The following is a 21,725-nucleotide window of genomic DNA, read 5'->3' as shown; positions in this document are numbered from 1 at the left end:
CTGAAATTAGAATAAAGATCAAAAAATACACTGCAGCCCACAGTGAAAAGAAAAAGTAATGGTCCATACGTGTCAACAACAAATCCAACAATTTCTCTGACATATTACTGTGGATTTTGTTATTTCCCATCCCACACACCAACTACAATTAAAGGAGGAGAAAACCAAGTTCAGTGTCACAGTAACATTTAATGGTTTCAAAAACAATATCTCAAACATAAATTACTATCTCTATTTAACAAATTTCAATGCATTAATTTTAATGCATTATCAGTTCAGTATCAATGTTTTTGATGTGGCTGTATTTAAATTTTAGGCAATGGAGGGAGTAAAACACCTAACAAGGAGAAGGTTACAATGATCATTTGAAACCCCCCCCCCCACTTTCTTATAAAACAATGATGCAACTTGGGCAAATAATTAGACTCTCAGGTATTCAGGCTTAAAATTCTGTTAATTCACTCATCCATTGCACATTTTAAATTGACTCTAAATCTCTGTCAAAGTCAGATTTTCAGCAGTCAAATATTAAATATCCAAAACAGTTTAAGTCCTCTATTCTTATTGTACACCTTCAAATGTCAATTTTTTTTCACTTTTTTTTCTCTTTCACACATTTGTTGGGTGGAGATTCACTCAACAATTGCAAACTTCCTCACACACCAACTTGGCAATACAATTAAAAAAAATAACAGTACACTTTGCAAATTCTTGCAAGAATCAATCAACTGTCCCACATCAATCACCTCAAATATTATCAACATGCAATTATAGAAACTTTTCTTATTTCACTTAGGGAAGAGGTAAACATAACCGCGTCATTAAAAGATGTAAGTCAGTAGTTTATTATCCAATTAATTGTTTTGGGATTGCAGATGATGCTGAAGGGTGGATGGTGTTACGGGGAAGACAACATCACCTAGTGGCATGGTGAACTCAGCTCTTACCAAAACGGTGTGTATCCTGCCTCACAGATGAGAATTAGACTGAAGGGACATTATCAGAACGTTAGACAAAAAGACCAAGGTTTTCTGTCCAATGAGGGACAATGAAGCTAGTGTCCAGCATTCATATTTATAGGGAACCTGAGCTAGAGGCAACATCCATCTTCAAATAAAGTATCAACCAGTTCTAAAAATGCAGCAAAGGCTAAAGATTAAAAGCAGAGCACCAGGAAACATTCAAATTCAGCAGTCATTAATTGTTACACATTACCTTCAAAAGTTCCCCTTTCATCTCCTAGCCATTTTACATGAACAAAAATACCATTCATCTCAAAAAAATTCTGATCAATAGATACAAATTAATTTTTACAACAATGAAACCAACTTTTCATAAAATCTGCTCGTGAAAGTGTCCGTCACTCTGTTTCCAACTGAGAGTGTGTTACCAAAAATATACATAGTATGTACATGGGCATAAGAACATTTGTGTCCTTATTAAGGTTGCACCCATCTTCGGCTCCACTCAACGAGGAGACAACTATATTCTTATAATGTGATGACATCTATCGCCAGGCTCGATTCAGAAGCTTCACCTGCGCAAGGCGCTTTGTGATCATGGTTGTAAAAACCAGTCCAAGGAGAACACTGCTGATAAGCATGTAATCATAATCATCTTTTAAAACATCAAATTGCTTTGATGGATAAACTCGTGTCTGGAAAATGTCCAATCCGTAGACAACAACCTGAAATAAACAAAAAAACATACTCACTGGTTAGATCTAGGGTGCCAGTGATTCTCTTCCCACTATAACAAAGCTCCTGTTGGGCTCAGCCCTTCCAAGGAATGGTTGCACTAATTACTTGTTTTCTTTCAAGGCCTTGATCATGCCTGGACGAGAAACACACAGCATCTACCTGTATGATTGAGGAGTTCCACCATTAGCTGTAAAATGGAATAATCTGCAGTAATTGTGTATGCTACTGAAATCCCAATTTAGGCAAGTTATTAAAGATTACAGTGCTAGGAATAGAGTCTGAAACATTATGAAGTTGGAGTTGATTGTTAAGGATGTGGTTTCGGGGTACTTGAAAGGCATATGACAAAACAGGCCAAAGTCAGCATGGTTTCCTTAAGGAAAATCTTGCCTGACAAACCTGTTGGAATTCTTTGAATCCCCAAACAGGATAGACAAACTAGAATTGGTGGATGTTGTGTACTTGGATTTTCATAAGGCCTTTGACAAGGTGCCACACGAGGCTGCCAAACAAAATAAAAGCTCGGGGTATATCAGGAAACATACTGGCATGAATAGAGCATTGGCTGATTGGCAGGAGGCAAAGAATGGATCCTTTTCAGACTGGCTGCCAGTGACTACTGGTGTTCCGCAGGGGTCTGTGTTGGGACAGCTTCTTGTTACATTGTATGTCAATGATTTGGATGATGGAATTCATTGCTTTGTGGTCAAGTTTGTGGATAATACAAAGATAGGTGGAGGAACAGGTAGTGTTAAAGAAGCAGAGGCTGCAGGACTTAGACAGATGAGGAGAATGGGCAAAGAAGTGGCAGATGAAATACACTGTCAGGAAGTGTATAGTTATGCACTTTGGTAGAAGGAACAAGAACATAGACTATTTTCTTAACGGGGAGAAAATTCAAAAATATGAGATGCAAAGGGATTTGGAAATGCTTACACAGGATTGCTTAAAGGTTAGTTTGCAGGTCGAATTGGTGGTAAGGCAAATGCAATGTTAGCATTCATTTCAAGAGGACTAGAATACAAATGCAAAGATGTAATGCTGAGGCTGTAAAAGGCACTGGTGAGACCTCACTTGGAGTATTGTGAGCAGTTTTGGACCACTTATTCAAGAAAGGATGTGCTGACATTGGAGAAGGTTCAGAGGAGGTTCATAAGAATGATTCCAGGAATGAAAGGGTTATCATTTGAGCAGTGATTTGGGCCTGTACTAGTTGGAATTGAATGTTGAAAGTCCAAGAAGGAGGATTGAAGGGGGATTGAATGTTGAAAGTCCAAGATGAAGGTGAAGGTGTTTCCTTTGGTGGGTGAGTCTAGGACCAGAGGGCACAGACTCAGAATAGAAGAATATCTTTTCAGGCTAGAGGTAAGGAGGAATTTTGTTAGCCAGGGGATGGAAAATCTGTGGAATTCATTGCCTCAGTCTGCTGTGGAGGCTAAGTCACTGGGTACATTTAAAGCAGACAGTGATATGTTCTTGATTAGGCAGGGCATTAAAGGTTATAGGGAGAAGGCAAGAATGGGGTTAAGAGGGAAATGGGTTGGCCATGATGAAATGGCAGAGTATACTCAAAGGGCCGAATGGCCTGATTCTACTCCTATGTCTTATAAAAGTCCCTATATTCAGATGTGGCCAAGTGATTTCAGCCAAGCAATAAAATAAATAGATATACATAGCACATGGCATAGTGTTTGTTTGTAAACTATTTAACATAAAGCTGCCTTTGATATCAAGTGCTCACAATATTCTATTTACCCTATGGATTTAAGAGTGATGCTGTTAACAAAAGTAGGCAATAAGAAACTAACAGTGTGACTGATTGCTAAGGCAAAAACAACACTGCAATATTTGTACAAGTAGTAATGCACAAGTATGTGTTACAGAATGGAGGACAGTCACGCATTGGGACACGATCACATTCCATTTCTGTGGTCTCAGACAGAACTGACTAGTTGGGCCCCTGCCTGTCAAGCAGATAAACAAGGTTAATGTATACTAACAGCCATTGGTTTGGCTCAGAGTCAGTGAGCAGGGTGTCTGGTGAATAAGATGAGACAGACATCCCAGAACTATCTATCATCTGTTAGAAGGTGGTTAAATTCTTTCACTATACCTTATTAGGCAGCTGGCTGAGTATCTATGTAATCAATTGTTAAAATTATTCATCTGTAAAAGCTGGAGATTAACTAGAAGGTACAATAATGGATGCTTTCCTCTGTTCTCTTGATTGAATAAACCTTCAGCACTTGAACGGATCTGGGTCCTTTATAATTCTTAAATTGCTAGTTTTCACTAACACACAGTAAACTGCAGTTTGGCAGCCATGCACCACATGCACCAGATCAACCAGTACAATAAACTGGTTCCGTGGCTGGCTACAATAGAACCAGACTCAAAGGCATTAATGGTCATCACTGATTGTCCTTAGTGATATGTGCTGTCAAAGACTGACAGACAGAAGGCTGCTGCACACTCACAAGGCAAGTGGACTCCAGACCAGATGGAGCTGTGTAAATCCCCCGTACTCTGGAAACAGACTGATTGTAGTTGATATACCATTCTGATCGGATTGGTAGTTCAGGAGCATAAGGAATCAAATTCTCCTCTCTGAAAGAGAAAATAATAAGTGGTTAAAGTAAAAAATGACTTAAAATTCTTGAGTTACAAAGCACTATGACAGGTTAAAAATAGCAGGACAGGAACAGGGGTACCTCCTTCCATTCAATGATATCATTCTTGATCTGTGAACAGTTCTCCACATCTCTTAATGCCTTGGCTAAAAATCTGATATTAATATTCAATCAACAATAATTCCTGCTTTCAGAAAGGGTCCCATTTCTGGCTACCTCATTCGCATACACATGAATCCTAATTTCACTTCTGAAAACCCAATTCTAATATTTAGTCTATTGCCCACTATTCCCAGATCATCCCGATCAGCAGAAATTGTTATCTTTAATACAAGAGATCCTGCAGATGCTGGAAATCTTGAGCAATACACACAAAAAGTTGGAGGAACTCATCAAGTAAGACAGCATCAATGTAAGGGAAAAACAGTCAATGTTTCAGGCTGAGACCCTTCATCAGGACCATTAAAGGGAAGCTGATGAAGGGTCTTGGCCCAAATAGTTATCTCTATCTAGCCTAAATCACTTTAATTAATACCCTGAAACCATCTCTCAGATCCATGCCACGCTCCTAAATTCCAGGAAGTATTTTTAAACGAGATTCTAAATGTGTGCTAATCAGCACATTTATAGCTAAAGAACAAGCTCTGTCTCCTGTCCTTAAGATACAACGGTCAGCATTCATTATCTTCTTCGCCTGCTAATAATCTACATACCAAGACCTTTCAATTTCTTTGGACTTCAGCTTTGATAATTTTACCATCTATCAAGTATAATATTCTGTCCTTTTTAGGTACACACATGACATGGCTGGTTTTATCATTTATCGCTTTGTAAGTTAATGCTGCCTTGAATATTGCCATTGATAAATTCAGATATGAACTAGTGTCAAAGACATGGTGAATAGTTATTGCTGTAACATGGACCCTTGAGAGATCCCACTGATGACATCCTGCCAATCATCCCTCCTGCCATTCAACCAACTAACTAGCCACATCAATAAATCCTCTTCAACCACCCCCACATCAAGTTCTAGCATTAGCAAACTTCATCTCATGAGGACATTGCCAAATCCTTTTTTGATCTAAAGGTGATCAACAGCTGTGAGTATTCTCCAAGGTACTTCTCAATAATCTTCAAAAAAAGTTCTTCTGTTGTGACCCATCTTCACAAATCTCTGCGGGGTTTACCTGATCAACTGAACACATTTCCTGTACCAAATATGGGACTGTGTCAACTTACCGGCTTTGCTCTGATGGAACTTCTGGCCGCCGAGGATCCAAAAATGCTTTTGGTAAAGAAAGAATTCCTCCAGAGTGCAATGCAACTGACAGACAGGAAAGTACTGATTAGAATGAAAGATTAACTGGGGACACAATGAGTCAATCCAAATCCATCATTCACTGGTATATAGAATGGTAGCATCCTATTGCCACCAGAGATTCATTCAGCCTATCTCATCAATACTTGCGCTCTAAAGCCTCAAAACTAAAGCCTCTGTACCTTCTCTGCAACTCAATCCTTGACTTCCTTATCAGGAGAGAGTCAGTGCAGATTGGAAATAACACCTCCTCCTCAAAGTACATTTATTATCAAAGTATGCAATACATTATACAACCTCGAGATTTGTCTCCTCACGAGCAGTCGCAAGAGAAAAAACCCAAAAGAACCCATTATAAAACAAAATCCAACAAACTCAACGTGCAAAGAGAAAAAAAAAAACAAATTGTGCAAACAGTAAAAGCAAGCAAAAAGCATTCAGAATGAAAGTGAGTCCATAGACCCAAAGCCCAGAAAGGCACACAGCAGAGTAAAGGTCGCGGAGCTTGCAGACACAAAGCATGGAGCAGCCAAAGCAGGCACACAGCCTCATCACAGCGAAGAGCAGAGCAAATGTCACAGAGCAGTGAGCAGAACTGGCTCAACTCTCACGTCCAGTCCCGACCCACTACCTGTTCAATCCATCGGCCCGGCGTTTAAATCATCCGTACAATCACTGACAGTCAACGCCAGTGCACCTCAAGGATGTGTTCTTAGCCCACTGCTCTACTACCTACACCCATGACTGTGTGGCTAGGCACAGCTCAAACACCATCTATAAATTTGCTAATCACAAAACCATAGTTGGCATAATTTCACAGAGTGACGAAGAGACGTACAGTAGTGAGACAGATCAGCTAGCTGAGTGGCTCCACAACAACTCAGTATCAGTAAGACCAAGGAAGTGACTGCAGACTTCAGGAAGGGGAAGTCGAGGGAACACATACCAGTCCTCATCGAGGGATCAGCATTGGAAGGGTGAGCAGCTTCAAGTTCGTGGGTGTTAACATCTCTGAAGATCTGTCCTGGGCCTATCATACTGATGCAATTACACAGAGAGTACGACAGCGGCTACATTTCATGAGGAGTCTGAGAAGACTTGATATTTCACCAAAGGCTCTAGGAAATTTCTACAGATGTACTGTGGAGAATAGGCTAACTGGTGGCATCGCTGTCTGGTATGGAGAGCCACTGCACAGGATTGGAAAGTTGCTAACCCGGGCAGCTCCATCCCCAGCAGAGGGCATCTTCAAAAGGCAATGCCTCAAAAAGGTGGCATCTATCACTAAGGACAATTCCCCCCCCCCAACCCTCTCCATTACCCAGGACACCCCCCTCTCCTCATCGCTACCATCAAATTTCTGAATGAACAATGATGCTAGCAAGTTTAGCCTACTTTGCTTTATAAGACCTTTCAATTATTTCTAAACTCCACTATGCATCCATCCATTTATTTCTTCCTGTAACAAAAATCAATCAATCTCGAGACAGTCCCTACAAATCACTTCTGCACTCATTCCTTGGGTCTGCTATCACAATATGCCAACTGTAGCAAATAAACCATTAGCAACATGCAGAAATTTAAGATATGTTAGAGGAGTTCAAAAATCAGCAAATAACAAATCAATAACCATAAAACTGGCAATTTAATTTATGGAATGCTTGACTTTTTTGGGGCAGCACAGTAGTGTAGTGGTTAACACACTTTACACTACCACTGAACCGGGTTCAATTTCCGCCACTGTCTGTAAGGAGTTTGTATGTTCTCCCCGTGACTGCGTGGGTTTCCTCCTGGTGGTCCCGTTTCCTCCCACAGTCAAAGATGTATTGGTTAGTAGGTGAATTGTTCATTGTAAGTTGTCCCGTGATTAGGCTAGGGTTTATTCGGGAGTTGCTGGGTGGCACGGTGTAGCTTGAAGGCCAGAAGGACGTATTCTTTGCTGTATCTCAAGAAATAAATAACAAATAATCCAAAAAAATCAAGCATTCAGCATGACATATAGCACAGTAACTGTGCCTGTCTTGTGTCCCATCAGCCCAGAACGGAGAGGCCCCACTCTGCAGCTCCCCTCCCCATTGCGTGACCAAGAAAGGTCTTCCACTTACTCAGCAGGTGGCGACTAGTGATCCCTTTCTCTGTGATTGTGGATTCCACCAGACTGATGGCTGATGGAAATATATACGACTGCTGAAAGATGATGGGAGAGAAAGGACGGTCAAGTGAACTGAACGCTGTGCTGTTGTATTGCTCTGTTCCCTCATATAGTTCCAAAACGGTCATCTCATTCCTTCGGGATTTTGTATTCCAATACTTGTACTAGCAAAGGAACAGCAGACAGAAGAGTTAGGAATGAGTCATGCATTACAAGTCCAGTATAGACAGACACAAGAAGCTAATTTAACCGTAGCAAAGAAACAGTCGAAGAGAACAAACAGCTCACGAGAAACAACTGAAAGCAGGTGAAGGTGAACGAATGAGATCGAGCACCCAACGTAGTATTCATTCCAAAAAGGTCTTGTGTCCACTGATGGTAGAAAAATCACACTCACGGCTAAGACTCAGGTGCCACTCACACACAAATCAGAACTTAATGCACAAACAAGTGTTGCATTTCAGTAACAAAACACTTGCTTACTTGAAAACTTGTATATAGAATCAAAAGATTAAAAACGTGTATATAGAATCAAAAGATTAAAAGCGTACAACGATGTTTTATTCCAAATCTAGATATCAAACTGATCATTCATCATTTTTATCCATTTTAAATCATTATTTAGAAATTCTTACTGGAAACATACTCAGCTGGATCTCAGTTGAAGTCTGGATTGAACTCCATTCTAACGCCCACTGCAACCAACTAACACGCCAATTTAACTTTTTTTGCTTCTACAGCATACATCACATATAGATACATATTGCTATATATACGCAAAGGAAATAAGAGGTATTATGAAAGGAGAAAGATGAAGGAGCAGTGAAGCAAAAATATTTGGAGGGTGAAATTTGAATGGCTATGACAGGCTTGTTGTGGAAGATGAACTAGTCCCCCAATTTACTATATTCTCCATCCTTACCACTACCCAGTTCTCTGAATGCACAACATTAACAGGTCCCCTTGCTTTCCGCTGCACAGATTCGTGAATGATTCTTCCAGTCACCCCATCAATAAGGTAGACGCAAATGAAGGCACGTTCATGGTGCGTATCTGTGCTCTCAGACACCACTGCCAGCAAGTTAGGATTCAGATACTGGAAAACAAGACTCAGACATCAGAAAACAGTTGGAAATTAAATGTTTCAATAAAAACAATGTATAATAGTTATAATGCATTGCTACAGTTAAAAGATCCTTCCATATTTTCTACTCGCAATGCCAATCTATTTTTACTTTCCTATTTGGAGATAGGAGAGTACAGTTCAGAACAATCCTGGGTTTTCACTACAGCCAGATTTCTATATTTCAATAAGAGGTCGAGAAAATAACTTGGGCTAAATTGTAGCCTGAGTCATCGTGCGTTTGACCATATACCCTGCACTAATGGCATGCTGTGGGCGCATTCAAATGCTGCCTAATACTGAAATTAAAATGACATTAACATGTATAAGGTTATAGCAGAGGCAAGCTAAAAGTATGGTATGGTTACTGCCAGTACCTTATAAAGGACGCTCCGATCTCCCATGACTCGGCCTTGAGAGTGCACATGTTCATTCGATCGCTTTCCCTTCACAATCACAATTTTTTGTGTGTCTGTTGGAATCACCACTTCCCAAATTTCTTGTGTTCCAAGATCCTGCAAGGAAAGGAAGTGAATTCAATAATTGAACTGCTCACTGGTAGAAAATAAGAACAAACCATCAGAATTCATTTTGATAGGAGCAATTAGACAGATTTTTTTTTAAAGAGTAAAAGTGACCATGAAACTAACACTAATTTTTGAAAAGCATACAACTAATTCACATATACCCTTTGGAAGAGAAAAAAAATCTCCATCTTATCTGGTCTGGAATATAGTACAGCGGGGAATAGGCCCTTCGGCCTACTACGTCAGTGCTGACTATGCCGTTAAATTAGACTAACTCATCTGCTTGCACAGAGGGGAGGAGAAGATGGCGACGCAACAATGCGCGCACGGCCACTCCGGTGAATGATATCTATAGTCTGTCAAGTAGGGTGCCATGCACAATTCTGATTTGATGGAGGCAGACGTGACAGCATGGAGGAACATCTGGTGAAACTTCTGAAATGCCTGTTTCACTGCCGCTGCTACTGTGTGATCCGAAATCTCCGGAGGGGAAGGCCCCGAATCCTCGGCTTTGCCTGTTGCTCAGCGGCCAGGGCGGGGTCGAAGCACTCAGCAGAGGGGGTGCTCAGTGTCGGAGGCTCGAAGTTTTCGGACGGACTCAGAGTCGGCTGTGGTCGGGTGCTTCCAGGATGCTGCATCGGCAAGTTTGCGGCGCTGGAGGTTCATGGCAGGGAGAGTTTTCTTCCTTCTACCGTCTGCGTGAGATGTCGGGGCTATCGGGACTTTGAGACTTTTTTTTTTAAACTGTGCTCATGGTCTGCTCTTATCAAATTATGGTATTGCTTTGCACTGTTGTAACTATATGTTATAATTATGTGGTTTTGTCAGTTTTAGTCTTGGTCTGTCCTGTATTTCTGTGATATCACACTGGAGGAACATTGTATCATTTTTTAATGCATGCATTTCTAAATGACAATAAACGAGGACTGAGTGTCCTCATAATCTAATCTAATCTATATAGAACATATACATGCAACACCAATCCGATACCAATTTGGTTACTCTTAAAGCTCCCTTGAAGTAGCTACTGAGCCTCCCAATTGAGCTAAACTGCTTCTCACCTGCCCAGAAACAACTTTTAAACAACCACAGTATATTTTGTTAATTTCATTTATATCTACTATATTAGCATGTCTGTACAGTTACAGCAAAGCAAGATATGTTACATGCTGTTATGTATCCATTGTCCTGGATCCTGGAACCTTCAGTTGGTTAAACACAGGTTTAAAACCGATTACACCACCTTGTGTAGACTGTATCCATTCAACTTTCCCAAAACAGGGTCCACCAAGTAGAAAAAAATTACAGGGGCTGAGTTCTGCAGCTGCTGCAAGATATTTCTGCTCGAAGGGAAGACCATAACCTACAAAGAAATAAAGAAAACAGTCATCTTTCTTTGCTTTACAACAATATTCAATAGACAGATCACAGTGAAGGAGTTCAGAAGACTGCAGCATTCCCAGATGGAAGACAAAATTTTAGTTCTTAAGTTTATGTTCAGACTCAGTGGAAAAGCACAAAAGACCACTGACAAATAGGTCCAAGTTGGAGTAAGATGGAGAATTGAAATGACAAGCAACTGGAAGCTTAGATGCATTTCAGAGGACAGGATGAAGGTGCGGTGCAAGGTGGTCCCTCAATCTAATGTTAGTCTCTACCAAGCAAATGGCTTTATCAACAGTTTATCAACACAACAGCCCTGCCTTCCCGCCTTCTCACTTACTGCCCGTTATGCCTGCTGGCGTTCAGTTCAGCAATGAGGGTCCTCCTCCTGTCTGTCCTTGGCCAATTTTGGTCTTGGTCTTGGTCTTGGCAGTGTTCAGGGCTTACTACATTGAGTCAGTAACTTCCTCTCAGTTTTCACGAATGTCAGCCACGCGACTCTCAGGTGGAGACTCAGGAAGACTGCCGCACACAGATGCAGAGGGATTCTTCATTGCTGTTTCTATAACAGTTTTCTTTTTGACTAGTCAGGGTTGTCAGCCCTGAGCCGAACCTGGAGGACCGGTGAACCACTCTTACTCTGGCTTCCACCCTTTGGCATGTTTGGCATGGGTGACCCTACCAAGAGCCAAAGTACAATGTCCTTACTCCAGCCAGCATCGCTCTCCAGGTCATTGAGGTATGCAAGCCTCCCAATGCACAACAAGGTTGTGGTCTTCTTTGAGGCTTCCCACCTTCACCTTAAATCTAACTTCTTTTTCCTCTTATGCAATTCAGGCAAATAGTCATTGACTCATTTTTCTGAAATATTAACTCTGTTCTTCAAACTCAATGATTTTCTGTTTTGGTTTCATATTTCTAGCACCTGTTTTTTTTGGTTTCAAGGTCCTGTAACTGTTGTGCCACTGAACCCCGTTAACAACATACAATCAATGGCATTTTATTAGGTACACCTGTACTCCTGTTCATTAATGTAAATATCTAATCAGCCAATCAATTGGCAGCAATTCAATGAATAAAACATGCAGATGTGGTCAAGAGGTTCAGATGTTTATCAGAATAAGGAAGAAGTGTGATCCAAGTGATTTTGACCATGGAAATATTTGGTGCCAGATGGGGTAGTTTGAGTATCTTGGAAATATTTTGTCTTCTGGGGATTTTTTAAACACAACCGTCTCTAAAGTTTACTGAGAATAGTGCCACAAAAAAACATCCAGAGAGTGGCAGTTCTGTGCGTGAAAACGTCTTGTTAATGAGAAAGGTCTGAGGAGAATGGCCAGACTAGTTCAAGCTGACAGAAAAGTGACAGTAGCTCAAATAACCATATAGTAAAACTGTGTTGTGCAGAAGAGCATCTCTTAATGCACAACATGGCGAACCTTGAAGTGAATGAGCAACAGTAGTAGAAAACCACAAACATACACTCAGCGGCCTCTTAAAGTGGCCACCAGGTGTATTTTATTCTGAATTAATATATGAAAGCAGCTGTCTAATAAGATCAGCTGAACGACAATTTAATATCTTGCAATACATCACAATCAACAACAATATCAATGACAAAAAGAAGAATCAGTCCAATTAACCCACTATCACAATGAGATTTAGCATTACCTTATGCTCATCATCAATTAGAAGCAGGACTTTCGCATAATCCTGATCCACAATTGGAAGCAGCAAAGACTGAAGAATAGGGCGGGTCAAAGTTGGTGGATTGATCTGACTCCGCTTTCCAAAGATTGGATTGAAAACATGAAGAGAACTTAATCCAGTTTCCTGATTGAAGAGAGAGAGAGGAAAGAAAATGGAAAAATGGATAACTTTTAAATCGATGTCAAAACATATGTTTTTACTTAAATCCTACTTAGAAATTTAAGAGCAGCACAAGTAATGACTGGTGAGAACATGACTTAAGCTTGATAATTTAAGCTACATTTTTTAGAAGCAATATAAAACAAAAAAAATAGGAGATATGAAGGACATCTTCAAAGATTAGTTAAAAAGTATGCTTTTGGGAGGAAAGAGAGGTGAAAGGTGTGAGTTTTTGAAGGGCCTTGCCAACTAAAAGGCAGCAAGTGGTAGACAGAATGCAGTAATACTCTGTAGACCCAAATCAGAGAAGCATAGATATCTTGGGGAGTTACAGAGCTGAAGGAAATTGTAAAGTAATAGTGACTAGAAGAATCTATAAACAAGAATGAGAATTTCATGGTATTGTTTAACTAGTCAAAGATGGGCTGAAGGGGATGTTATAGAAGTGAAAACAGACAGTTTCAGTGATGTCATGGGTAAAAGGTCCAAAACACTTTTCAGGTCAACACGCCATAGACATCATGAAGAACTAGTTGAGTTTCAGATAGTTGCATTGATTGGGATGGAACTTGTGGCAGGGACACGATATAGAATGTGGTCTAATGCCCATAGCTTCAATTCTTCAAATGTTTAATTGGATAACATTTCCGGATGTCTGCAAAGCAATCTGAAAATTTAGAAAGATGAAGGGTCATCAAATTCACAGCCTCTGCCAACATAACTGTCCATACTGTCCTTGTAACCAAATTAATAAGGCAGTTCTGACTATTTCCATATATCACTCTCCTTCCCTTTCTCAAACCATTTTTTTCCAGTATGTAGTCCAAAAAAATAAATAGAGACCTAATACGATACTTCTAAATTCCAAATGATCCAACGATTGGCATGTATGGGCACATGAAAAATCTCAGCTCCAATCTGATAAATTTCCCCTTTTCTATCATTTGCACTGACTTTGTATCCTCTTTTAACCTCATCACTCACTCCTTCTGTGTGTCCTTCCTTTCTTCACATTCCCTTGGGTCCAAGGGTCACAGATCCAAGTATCACCATCCATTCTCAGATTTAACTGAACTACAAGCATTTCTAAAGCTGATCATTATTTTACAAGGAATGAAAAATAACCCACTTTCTTCACTACAAATCATACTCCTCTGCCTTTCTCCACCTTCACTCCTAAAGATTAAGGATCTAAATAGTTTTGTCACAAGATTCAATGCCATACATTAAGTTACCCTTACCATTTCTCTCCCCTTGTCTAGTCCAAAGTTCCCCAATGGATCTCTGCCTTGCCTTTGAATTTTAATCTACGTTTACATTGCATCCTAATTTTCCTTCACATTCTCCATGAAGCTAATCTACGGCAATTTTAGTCTTATTCTATTCAAGCTGTTCAGTACTCTACATTTCTTCCTAGATTCTTTGCTGATATTTTTAATTCTCTCTCAGGCACTCTCCACAAATCTCTCTTCAAATCTTCTTTTAATCTACTCCTCCAAAAATCCATACTCGACCCATCCATCCTGCAGCTCCAACATTTAACAGATATTTGGACAGAATCAGCAAGGCAGAGAGGAATGTGGACTCAACACAGCCAACTGGAATTAGGATAGATTGGCACAATGCTCATCGTACACTCAATGGGCTGAAAGGCCCATTTCTGTACTCTGTAATTCTATCACTCTATAACAATAATTCCAAACATACAACAATACAAACACATTTTCATCCTCATGGCTTAGAGTCCCCTCACAAAATCATGTCTAGTGATAATTGTTATGAATATTCTCACACCTAAACCAAGAAACTGCGAAGTGTGCACACTAGTTATAAAGCTTTCTCAATGTAAGTGTTCCATTAAATACTGCAAGACACACTATATATTCTTACCTTATCCTTAATGATTAGGGTGCACTGTGGTGGGTGAGGAAAGTGAGCTGTTGTTCGTTGCACTGCTAATTTGAAAGAAGAGCCTGGTTTCACATTCTCAAGATACTGCTTCCACAAAATGGTTCCTGAGCTACTGTCAATCCCAAAGAGCTAGAATTTAAAAGAAAAATGAAAATCAGAGTGAAAGTACATTCAAATATCAGCTCATACTATTAAATGAAGTGAAGATGCTTGAAAACACACCATAGCCTAGAGTTGGCTGACCCAGGGCTTTTCTTATTAAGCAAACCAGCACCAAGAGTGGTGGATAGATTTAACTCTCTTGGTTTGTTTCCTCCTCTGTTGACTGACACTTCGGCAGGTTGTCCGTGAACCAACATTCACTACTTTAATTACACAGACCCACCTGGATGAGGGACTAGAGGTGACCAGCCTGCAGAGGAATCCGTTCTGCCATATTGTACGGGCACAAGCCAGGCAACTGTTACCTTTCCAGATGCTGTCACCATCACCATCATCTTCTGCAGGTTAAACTCATCTCGGGCCAAGTTTTCAATAGTTATTTCATTCTTTGAATGATTTCGAGGTTTGCGTGCATCATAGAACATCTTGATAAGCTGGTAGCTCCATGCTTGTAGCAGAATCAGCTGGGAGGACAGTCGCTTCATAAACATTCCCATAGGACCATCTGCCATAATAAATAAATAATCAGAAATTGTACGAGAACAGATTTATATAGACAAAATATCCTATGTGCACTAGAACATTGGTTTTAACATCTATGGTTAATATCCCAGCAGTCTTTTGCACTTAGATTCAATTTGCAAATACGTGTGGAGCTCTCCCCCAATGGCTAACAGATAACCAACACGGATTTCATGATACTCTGAATCCAAAGACATAGCAAAAAGAAGCAGGATTAGGCCATTCAGCCTTTCAAACCACCTCCCACATTCAGTATGATGATGGCTGATCATCCAATTTCAGTAACCTATTTCTGCATTCTCCCCAGATCCCCTTAACTCCTCATGCCTTAAAAGCCTAACTCATTCTTGAATACATTAGCACTATACCCAAGTCCATATTTAATATATTTAATGATTAGGCTTCAAAATTTTTTTAAGTCACAGAAAATTCCACAGATTCACCACTCTCTCTTTTCAGTCCAACCCTTCATCCTTAAGACTATATGACCCTGATTTTGAGGAATATTTTTCCTGAACCACTCAGTTAAAAGTTGAATTCTACTAGTTACCCTCTCATTATCCTTTATTCAAGAAAATCCAAGTCTTATCAATCTAATTTATCTTCAGTTATGCTATGCCAGGAATCAATGTGATGAACCTTCACCACACTCTTCCGAAGTACAAATATCTGTCCTCAGAGGAGTTAAAACTCCACACAATACTCAAGATCTGTTCTCACAATAGCTTTATACAACATCCCTGCTCCCATACACACATCCTCTTAGCATGAAGACCAACATAATATTTTCCTTCTTTACTATCGGCAGCACCTGCATGCTTATCTTTAAATAGACAATGCACCAGGATATTCATGTCTCACTACATCAGCTCCTTTCCCAATCAACTGCTGTCCTTGCAATAATCTGCTTTCCTTTTTTTTAGCCACCAGTGGTTAACTTCATACATATCCATACGTCCATGTCAGTAACTTCCACTCCCACGTACTTCAATTCTACACAATAATTATCTGTGATCATATTGAAAACTTTCTAAAAGTTCAAATACACTACATCCACAGATTCTTCCACCTCTATTCTGCTAATTAGTTACATCCTGTCAAGAAGATTCAAGCCAGTAGATCTCATAGCCGGAAATTACAATATTTCACAGCTCACTGAATTGGTACCTCAAAGTGCAATACTGTCCTGAAGCAAATATATTAGCAAAGAAAAACTTCCTCCCTCATGGACATGCAAAAAAGAATGTTTCACCTTCCAATAAATGACAGAATACCAAATCTATGCATTAAACATGCTACCTTGCGCAGCTGGCTCCACAGCAGCATTAATAAAGAAAGCAGCATTTAAGTCAAGTGAACATGCAGCATAAAATTTTCCAGCTCAAGCAGTACACCCATCCCACTGCTGGCATCACAATTTCATGGAAACTATGTGAAGAATGTGAATTTAGAATAATGAAAAAACTTGAGCAGCTCAATTCTCAGCTATCTACTGCATACTAGTTATATTGGAGGTTTTTAAAATCAGGGTACATTATTGGAACTAATGGGAACTTATTTTAATGATAAATTATAGAGTGTTAGTATTGTGCAGTAACTGATAAACACCCTTCTGAGGGCCTAATCTGGACCCAACATATTGATGAAGCTACAAAGACAACATAATACCGGCAGTATTTCATTAGGAATTCAAGGAGATTTGGTACATCACCTAAAACACTTGCAAACTTCTACAGATGTATTGTGGAGAGCATTCTAACAGGCTGCATCACCGCCTGGTATGGCAGAGTGGGGGCTACTACAGAGGATCGAAGTAAACTGCAGAGAATTTTTAAATTAGTCAGCTCCATCATGGGCACCAATCTCCGTAGCATCCAGGACATCTTCAAGGAGCGATGCCTCAAAAAGGCAGCATCCATCATTAAGGACTCCCTTCACCCAGGACATGCCCTCTTTTCATTGTACCATCAGGAAGAAGGTACAGAATCCTGACGGCACACTCTCAGTGATTCAGGGACAGCTTCTTCCCCTCTGCCATCTGATTTCTGAATGGACATTAAACCCAGAAACACTACTGTCTCATTTTTTTTTATTTCTTTTTTTTTGCACTACTTATTTAACAATTTAAAAGATATACTTAGTGTAATTCACTTTTTCCCCCCTCTATTATTATGTACTGCACTCTACGGCTGCCGCAAAGTTAACAAATTTCACGACATATGCCGATGATATTAAACCTAATTCTGATTCTGATTTCACATATACTTAAACAATAAACAAGCTGACAAACACCAGCTCTCTCTCCATAAATTGAAAAGCAGGGTGAGGAATAGATTCAATTGTAAAATTTTTAAAAAATTCTGAGCAGTACCATAGCAAACAATGGAAATATATTATTTGCCCTCTGTTGCTCTATTGTAGCTAGCACAATGCCTAGAAATTACTAACAGACCAGCAAAGCTCTTGTTCACACTATATTGATCACAGGAACTAGTTTTAGCTCATAACAGCTATTGTACAGAATGCAAATTAGAAACAGAGAGCACTCAAATTCCACTCTCACATCCACCAATCATTTACAAATGAGTAAAGAATTGCCACACTTTTTGAAATTATGGAATGAATTCTAACTTATTTAACATCCCAAACAATAATCCTAGCTTCTGTTTATTACTGATAACAGGTAACCAGGATGGCACTGTAAAAGATTTTCATCTGATGGTATTGGACTCACAATACAGTCATGTCCCTCTCGGAAAAAGGCATTCTCATTTCAGGTCAATCAGTCTTCATCAGAGTATTACCAGCTCAGATGAAGGGTCTCTGATCTGAAATTTTAACTGGTTTGTTTTCCTCCACAGATGCTAACTGATCTATTTCCAGCACATTTTTAATCTTAGATTTCCATCACCTGAAGTTTCTTGCTTTTCAGTTGCCCAAATTTCAAATTTATTTTTAAATCTCACTATAATTGAAGCGGCCTCCGTCACAAAATGCCAATACCTCTGCAGTCACCCAATTCTAGCAGCTTGGACAACCCTGATCCTACAGCTATAAAAGTTCCAGCCTAGAAAACTTTGCCTCTCTACCTCTTACCTTCTTTAAAATGCTTCTTAACATATTTCTATCCAAGTTTTTGGTCATTTGTTCTATAAGCTCCATGTGCTAGTTAGTATTCATCTATTTTATTTGACTCCTATTAAATACCTTGCACTGAAAATAAAATGAAAATGTCTTTAAATTTACTGTTAAATATTGGAATTCATTGCCCACTCTCCAACAGCGTTCAGCCATTTCAGAGGCAGTCCAAAAACCACCAGATTTCACTCCTCACGTTTTTCAGTGGAATTTTAACTCACACCTGACAATTCAGTGTCTATTAACTGTAGTACTGCACATATATGACAGATTGATACAAAGCAGATAACACTAATAACATAATGGAATAGTGCAACTCTCTAATCCACCTGTATAGTAGGTAATACTCCAGCTTCTCCTCAATAATTTTGCAGTTGACATATGTTCTTAAGGCAGTGTTTGGTGGATACTTGACGTATAGGATTCTGACCATCTCACTGTAAACATTTGAGTTACTATTTTGATTTGATGGGTTAACATAAGATTCCGAAATCTGTATTTACCAAACTCAAGCAGTGCAGGTACACTTGTTGGACAGGATGTGGGAATTAATTGGAATGGATAAAACGAACTCATTGGTTTCACATGATGAATAAACCAAATTTTCTCTTCAATTTAAATTAAATGGAAAACATGACTTAAGCATTCCTTACTTTCTCCTTAAGTTAAGAGCAGTTGGGCTGCTGAGCATTCCACAGTACCTGCTTTCTTTCCAAATTCACCCTCCAGCTCAGCCTGTGTTCCTGTTAGAGGCAAATCAACCATCTCCATGGTAACAACTTCTGCTAATGCTTCTTCCCGTGTCCAAATAATTCGACCTGTGAAAACCATGAATGACAGACTCCTACCATATTCCGAAAATTCCATTGGGTGCAGGCACGCTCTCCAACCAGCAGGCAGAACTTACTGCAGCTTGGGAGGCAGGCAGGCACATTGCCCCCCCCCCCACCCCACTTCCTTCCCTTTTTTGTACAGATGCACTCGTCTAGCAAAACCCAGTCATACACACCCTGTACGCCCTGTACAACTCCATCATCAATCCGACCTGCAATTTTTTTCAGCACCTTCTTACAAAGATACTGTTTGATCAATGACTCAAGGGACACAGAAATGAAAGAGATTCCACTAGTATCTCAATATTCCCCAACGTTTCAAGATTGCTTACCTTGAGTTTGAAATAGGAATAAAGTACTTGCACAAATCAACCTTCAAAGGAAAGCTGTTCAGAAGCACAATACCACTGACACAGATAGTACTTATGCAATCGGCAATATAATAGAATGAGGATCCTATATCCCAGTGTCAGAATTAAGGATTTACAAAGAAATCCATGATTAAAGATCAAAGAACGTTTTTGAGATTCTCTCACCCGTGGCCAAATGTCTTTCATCTATTTTTCTTGAATAAGTTAAATTCAATGATCAGTAAAGTAGTAAGTGTAATTGAGACACTGAAGATGTCTTAAAATAGTAAGACTGAACAAAAGTCAGAAGACATATAGGGTGTAGATATGGAACCTCAGTCATAGGGGAAGTTAAACTTTTCCAGTTCAGGTAAAAGATCCTTGACCCAAAATAGTAACCCTGGTTCTTTCTCTATAGATGCCACATGACATGTGAGTATTTGAAGCATTTTGTTTTTATTAATAGACAGCAAAACTGTTTATTCTGTAAAGTCCTTTTTAAAAAACCTTCACACTGTCAAACATGATCTAATCACTATAGCCATCCAGCCCCCACCCCACTCACCTCCCTCAACCACTTCACAAACCTGGTTGCTGGATGAAGATTAATGCATGATCAGAGGTCTGCACTAGAGCACGATAACCAACAGAGTCATCTTTCTTCAGGAATGCCTGAATATAGAGCTGAGAGCAAAAGAGGGTCACGTGAGATTCGGCTTGGGAAGAACAATTGATAAAACTCCTGATTACAAGGTAAGAATTATACAGCGAACGGTAGGGCACCGAATCAAGATCCATAATTCCTTGTAAGTGGCATCACGGGTACATAGGGTCATAAAGAGAGCTTTTGGCATATCAGCCTTCATAAATTAGGGCATTAAAACAGGAATTTTGACGTGACGTTGTATAAGGTGTCGATGAATACAAATTTGGAGTACTGTGTGCAGATGTGGTCATCCACCTGCATTAAAGATAACAATAAGCTTGAAAGACTACAGAGAAAAATTACTTATATTGCCAGGACTTGGAAGACCCGAGTTATAGGGAAACATTAAATAGGTTAGGACCTTATTTCCTGGAGCGTAGGAAAATGAAGGGACATCTTATATGGATACACGAATTTTGAGGAGTATAGATGGAGTGAATGCATGCTGGGTTTTTCCCCTCACACACAGTGAGATGAGAACTAGAGGTCACAGATTGAGGGTGAAAGGTGGAATATTTAAGAGAAAACTAAGGCAGAACTTCTTCACTCAAGAGGATGATGCGAGTGTGGAACGAGCTTCCAGTGGAAGTGGTAGCTGTGGGTTCAATTCTAACATTTAAAAGAAGCTTGGATAGGTACATGGATGAAAGGGTATGGAGGGTTATGGTCTAGGTGCAGGTAGATAGGATTAAGCACAAAACTAGTTTGGTACAGACTAGATGGGCCAAATGGCCTGTTTCTGTCCTGTAGTGCTCTATAACTCTACAACAGATGCAACAGAAACACACATAAAGTGCTGGAGGAACTCAGCAGGTCAGGCAGTATCTATGCAAATAAATAAACAGTCAACGTTTTGGGCCAAGACCCTTCTTCAGGACTGGAAAGGAAGAGGGAAGATGCCAGAATAAAAAGGTAGGTGGAGGGGAAGGAGGATAGCGAGAAGATGATAGGTGAAGTCAGGCGGGTATGAAAGATAACGAGCTGGAGAGGAAGGAATCTGATAGGAGAGGAGAAAGAGGAGGAGGAGGGGACCCAGGGGTGCTGATAGGCAGGTGAGAAGAGGTAAGAAGCCAGAGTGGGGAACAGAAGGGGAGGGGAAGGGACAATTTCTTTAACTGGAAGAAAAAAAAAAAAAAAAAAAATCGATATTCAAGCCATCAGGTTGGAGGCTACCCAGACGGAATATAAGGTGTTGCTCCTCTACCCCAAGGGTGGCCTCATCTTGGCACAAGAGGAGGCCATGGACTGACATGTCGGGATGGGAATGGGAATTGGAATTTAAATGTTCAGCAGCTGGGAAGTTGCCAATGTCTTTGGTGAATGGAGCGGAGGTGCTCAACGAAGTGGTCCCTCAATTTACAGCGTAAATATAGGGGCTGCATCAGGAGCACCAAATATATA

General features: G+C 40.0%; 1 protein-coding gene across 1 annotated transcript in view; it reads right to left on the bottom strand.

Moving 5' to 3' along the window:
* Nucleotides 1-169: 169 nt before the first annotated feature.
* emc1 (ER membrane protein complex subunit 1) overlaps nt 170-21,725 on the bottom strand; it is a 37,554-nt gene continuing 15,998 nt past the window's right edge. The window contains exons 11-22 of the mRNA XM_072244973.1: nt 20,206-20,302; nt 19,137-19,253; nt 15,081-15,280; nt 14,593-14,742; nt 12,505-12,666; nt 10,694-10,813; nt 9,301-9,438; nt 8,723-8,896; nt 7,754-7,964; nt 5,570-5,654; nt 4,178-4,307; nt 170-1,687 (exon numbers count right to left, since the gene is read on the bottom strand). Coding sequence (XP_072101074.1) covers nt 1,508-1,687; nt 4,178-4,307; nt 5,570-5,654; nt 7,754-7,964; nt 8,723-8,896; nt 9,301-9,438; nt 10,694-10,813; nt 12,505-12,666; nt 14,593-14,742; nt 15,081-15,280; nt 19,137-19,253; nt 20,206-20,302 — 1,764 coding nt within the window. The 3' untranslated portion in view covers nt 170-1,507. The remainder of the gene's footprint in view (nt 1,688-4,177; nt 4,308-5,569; nt 5,655-7,753; nt 7,965-8,722; nt 8,897-9,300; nt 9,439-10,693; nt 10,814-12,504; nt 12,667-14,592; nt 14,743-15,080; nt 15,281-19,136; nt 19,254-20,205; nt 20,303-21,725) is intronic.

Source organism: Mobula birostris, chromosome 27 (assembly GCF_030028105.1).
Source record: "Mobula birostris isolate sMobBir1 chromosome 27, sMobBir1.hap1, whole genome shotgun sequence".
In the NCBI taxonomy this organism is placed as follows: Eukaryota; Metazoa; Chordata; class Chondrichthyes; order Myliobatiformes; family Myliobatidae; genus Mobula; species Mobula birostris.
Note: the sequence above shows the minus strand (reverse complement) of the source record. Positions and strands in the feature narration are given on the sequence as shown.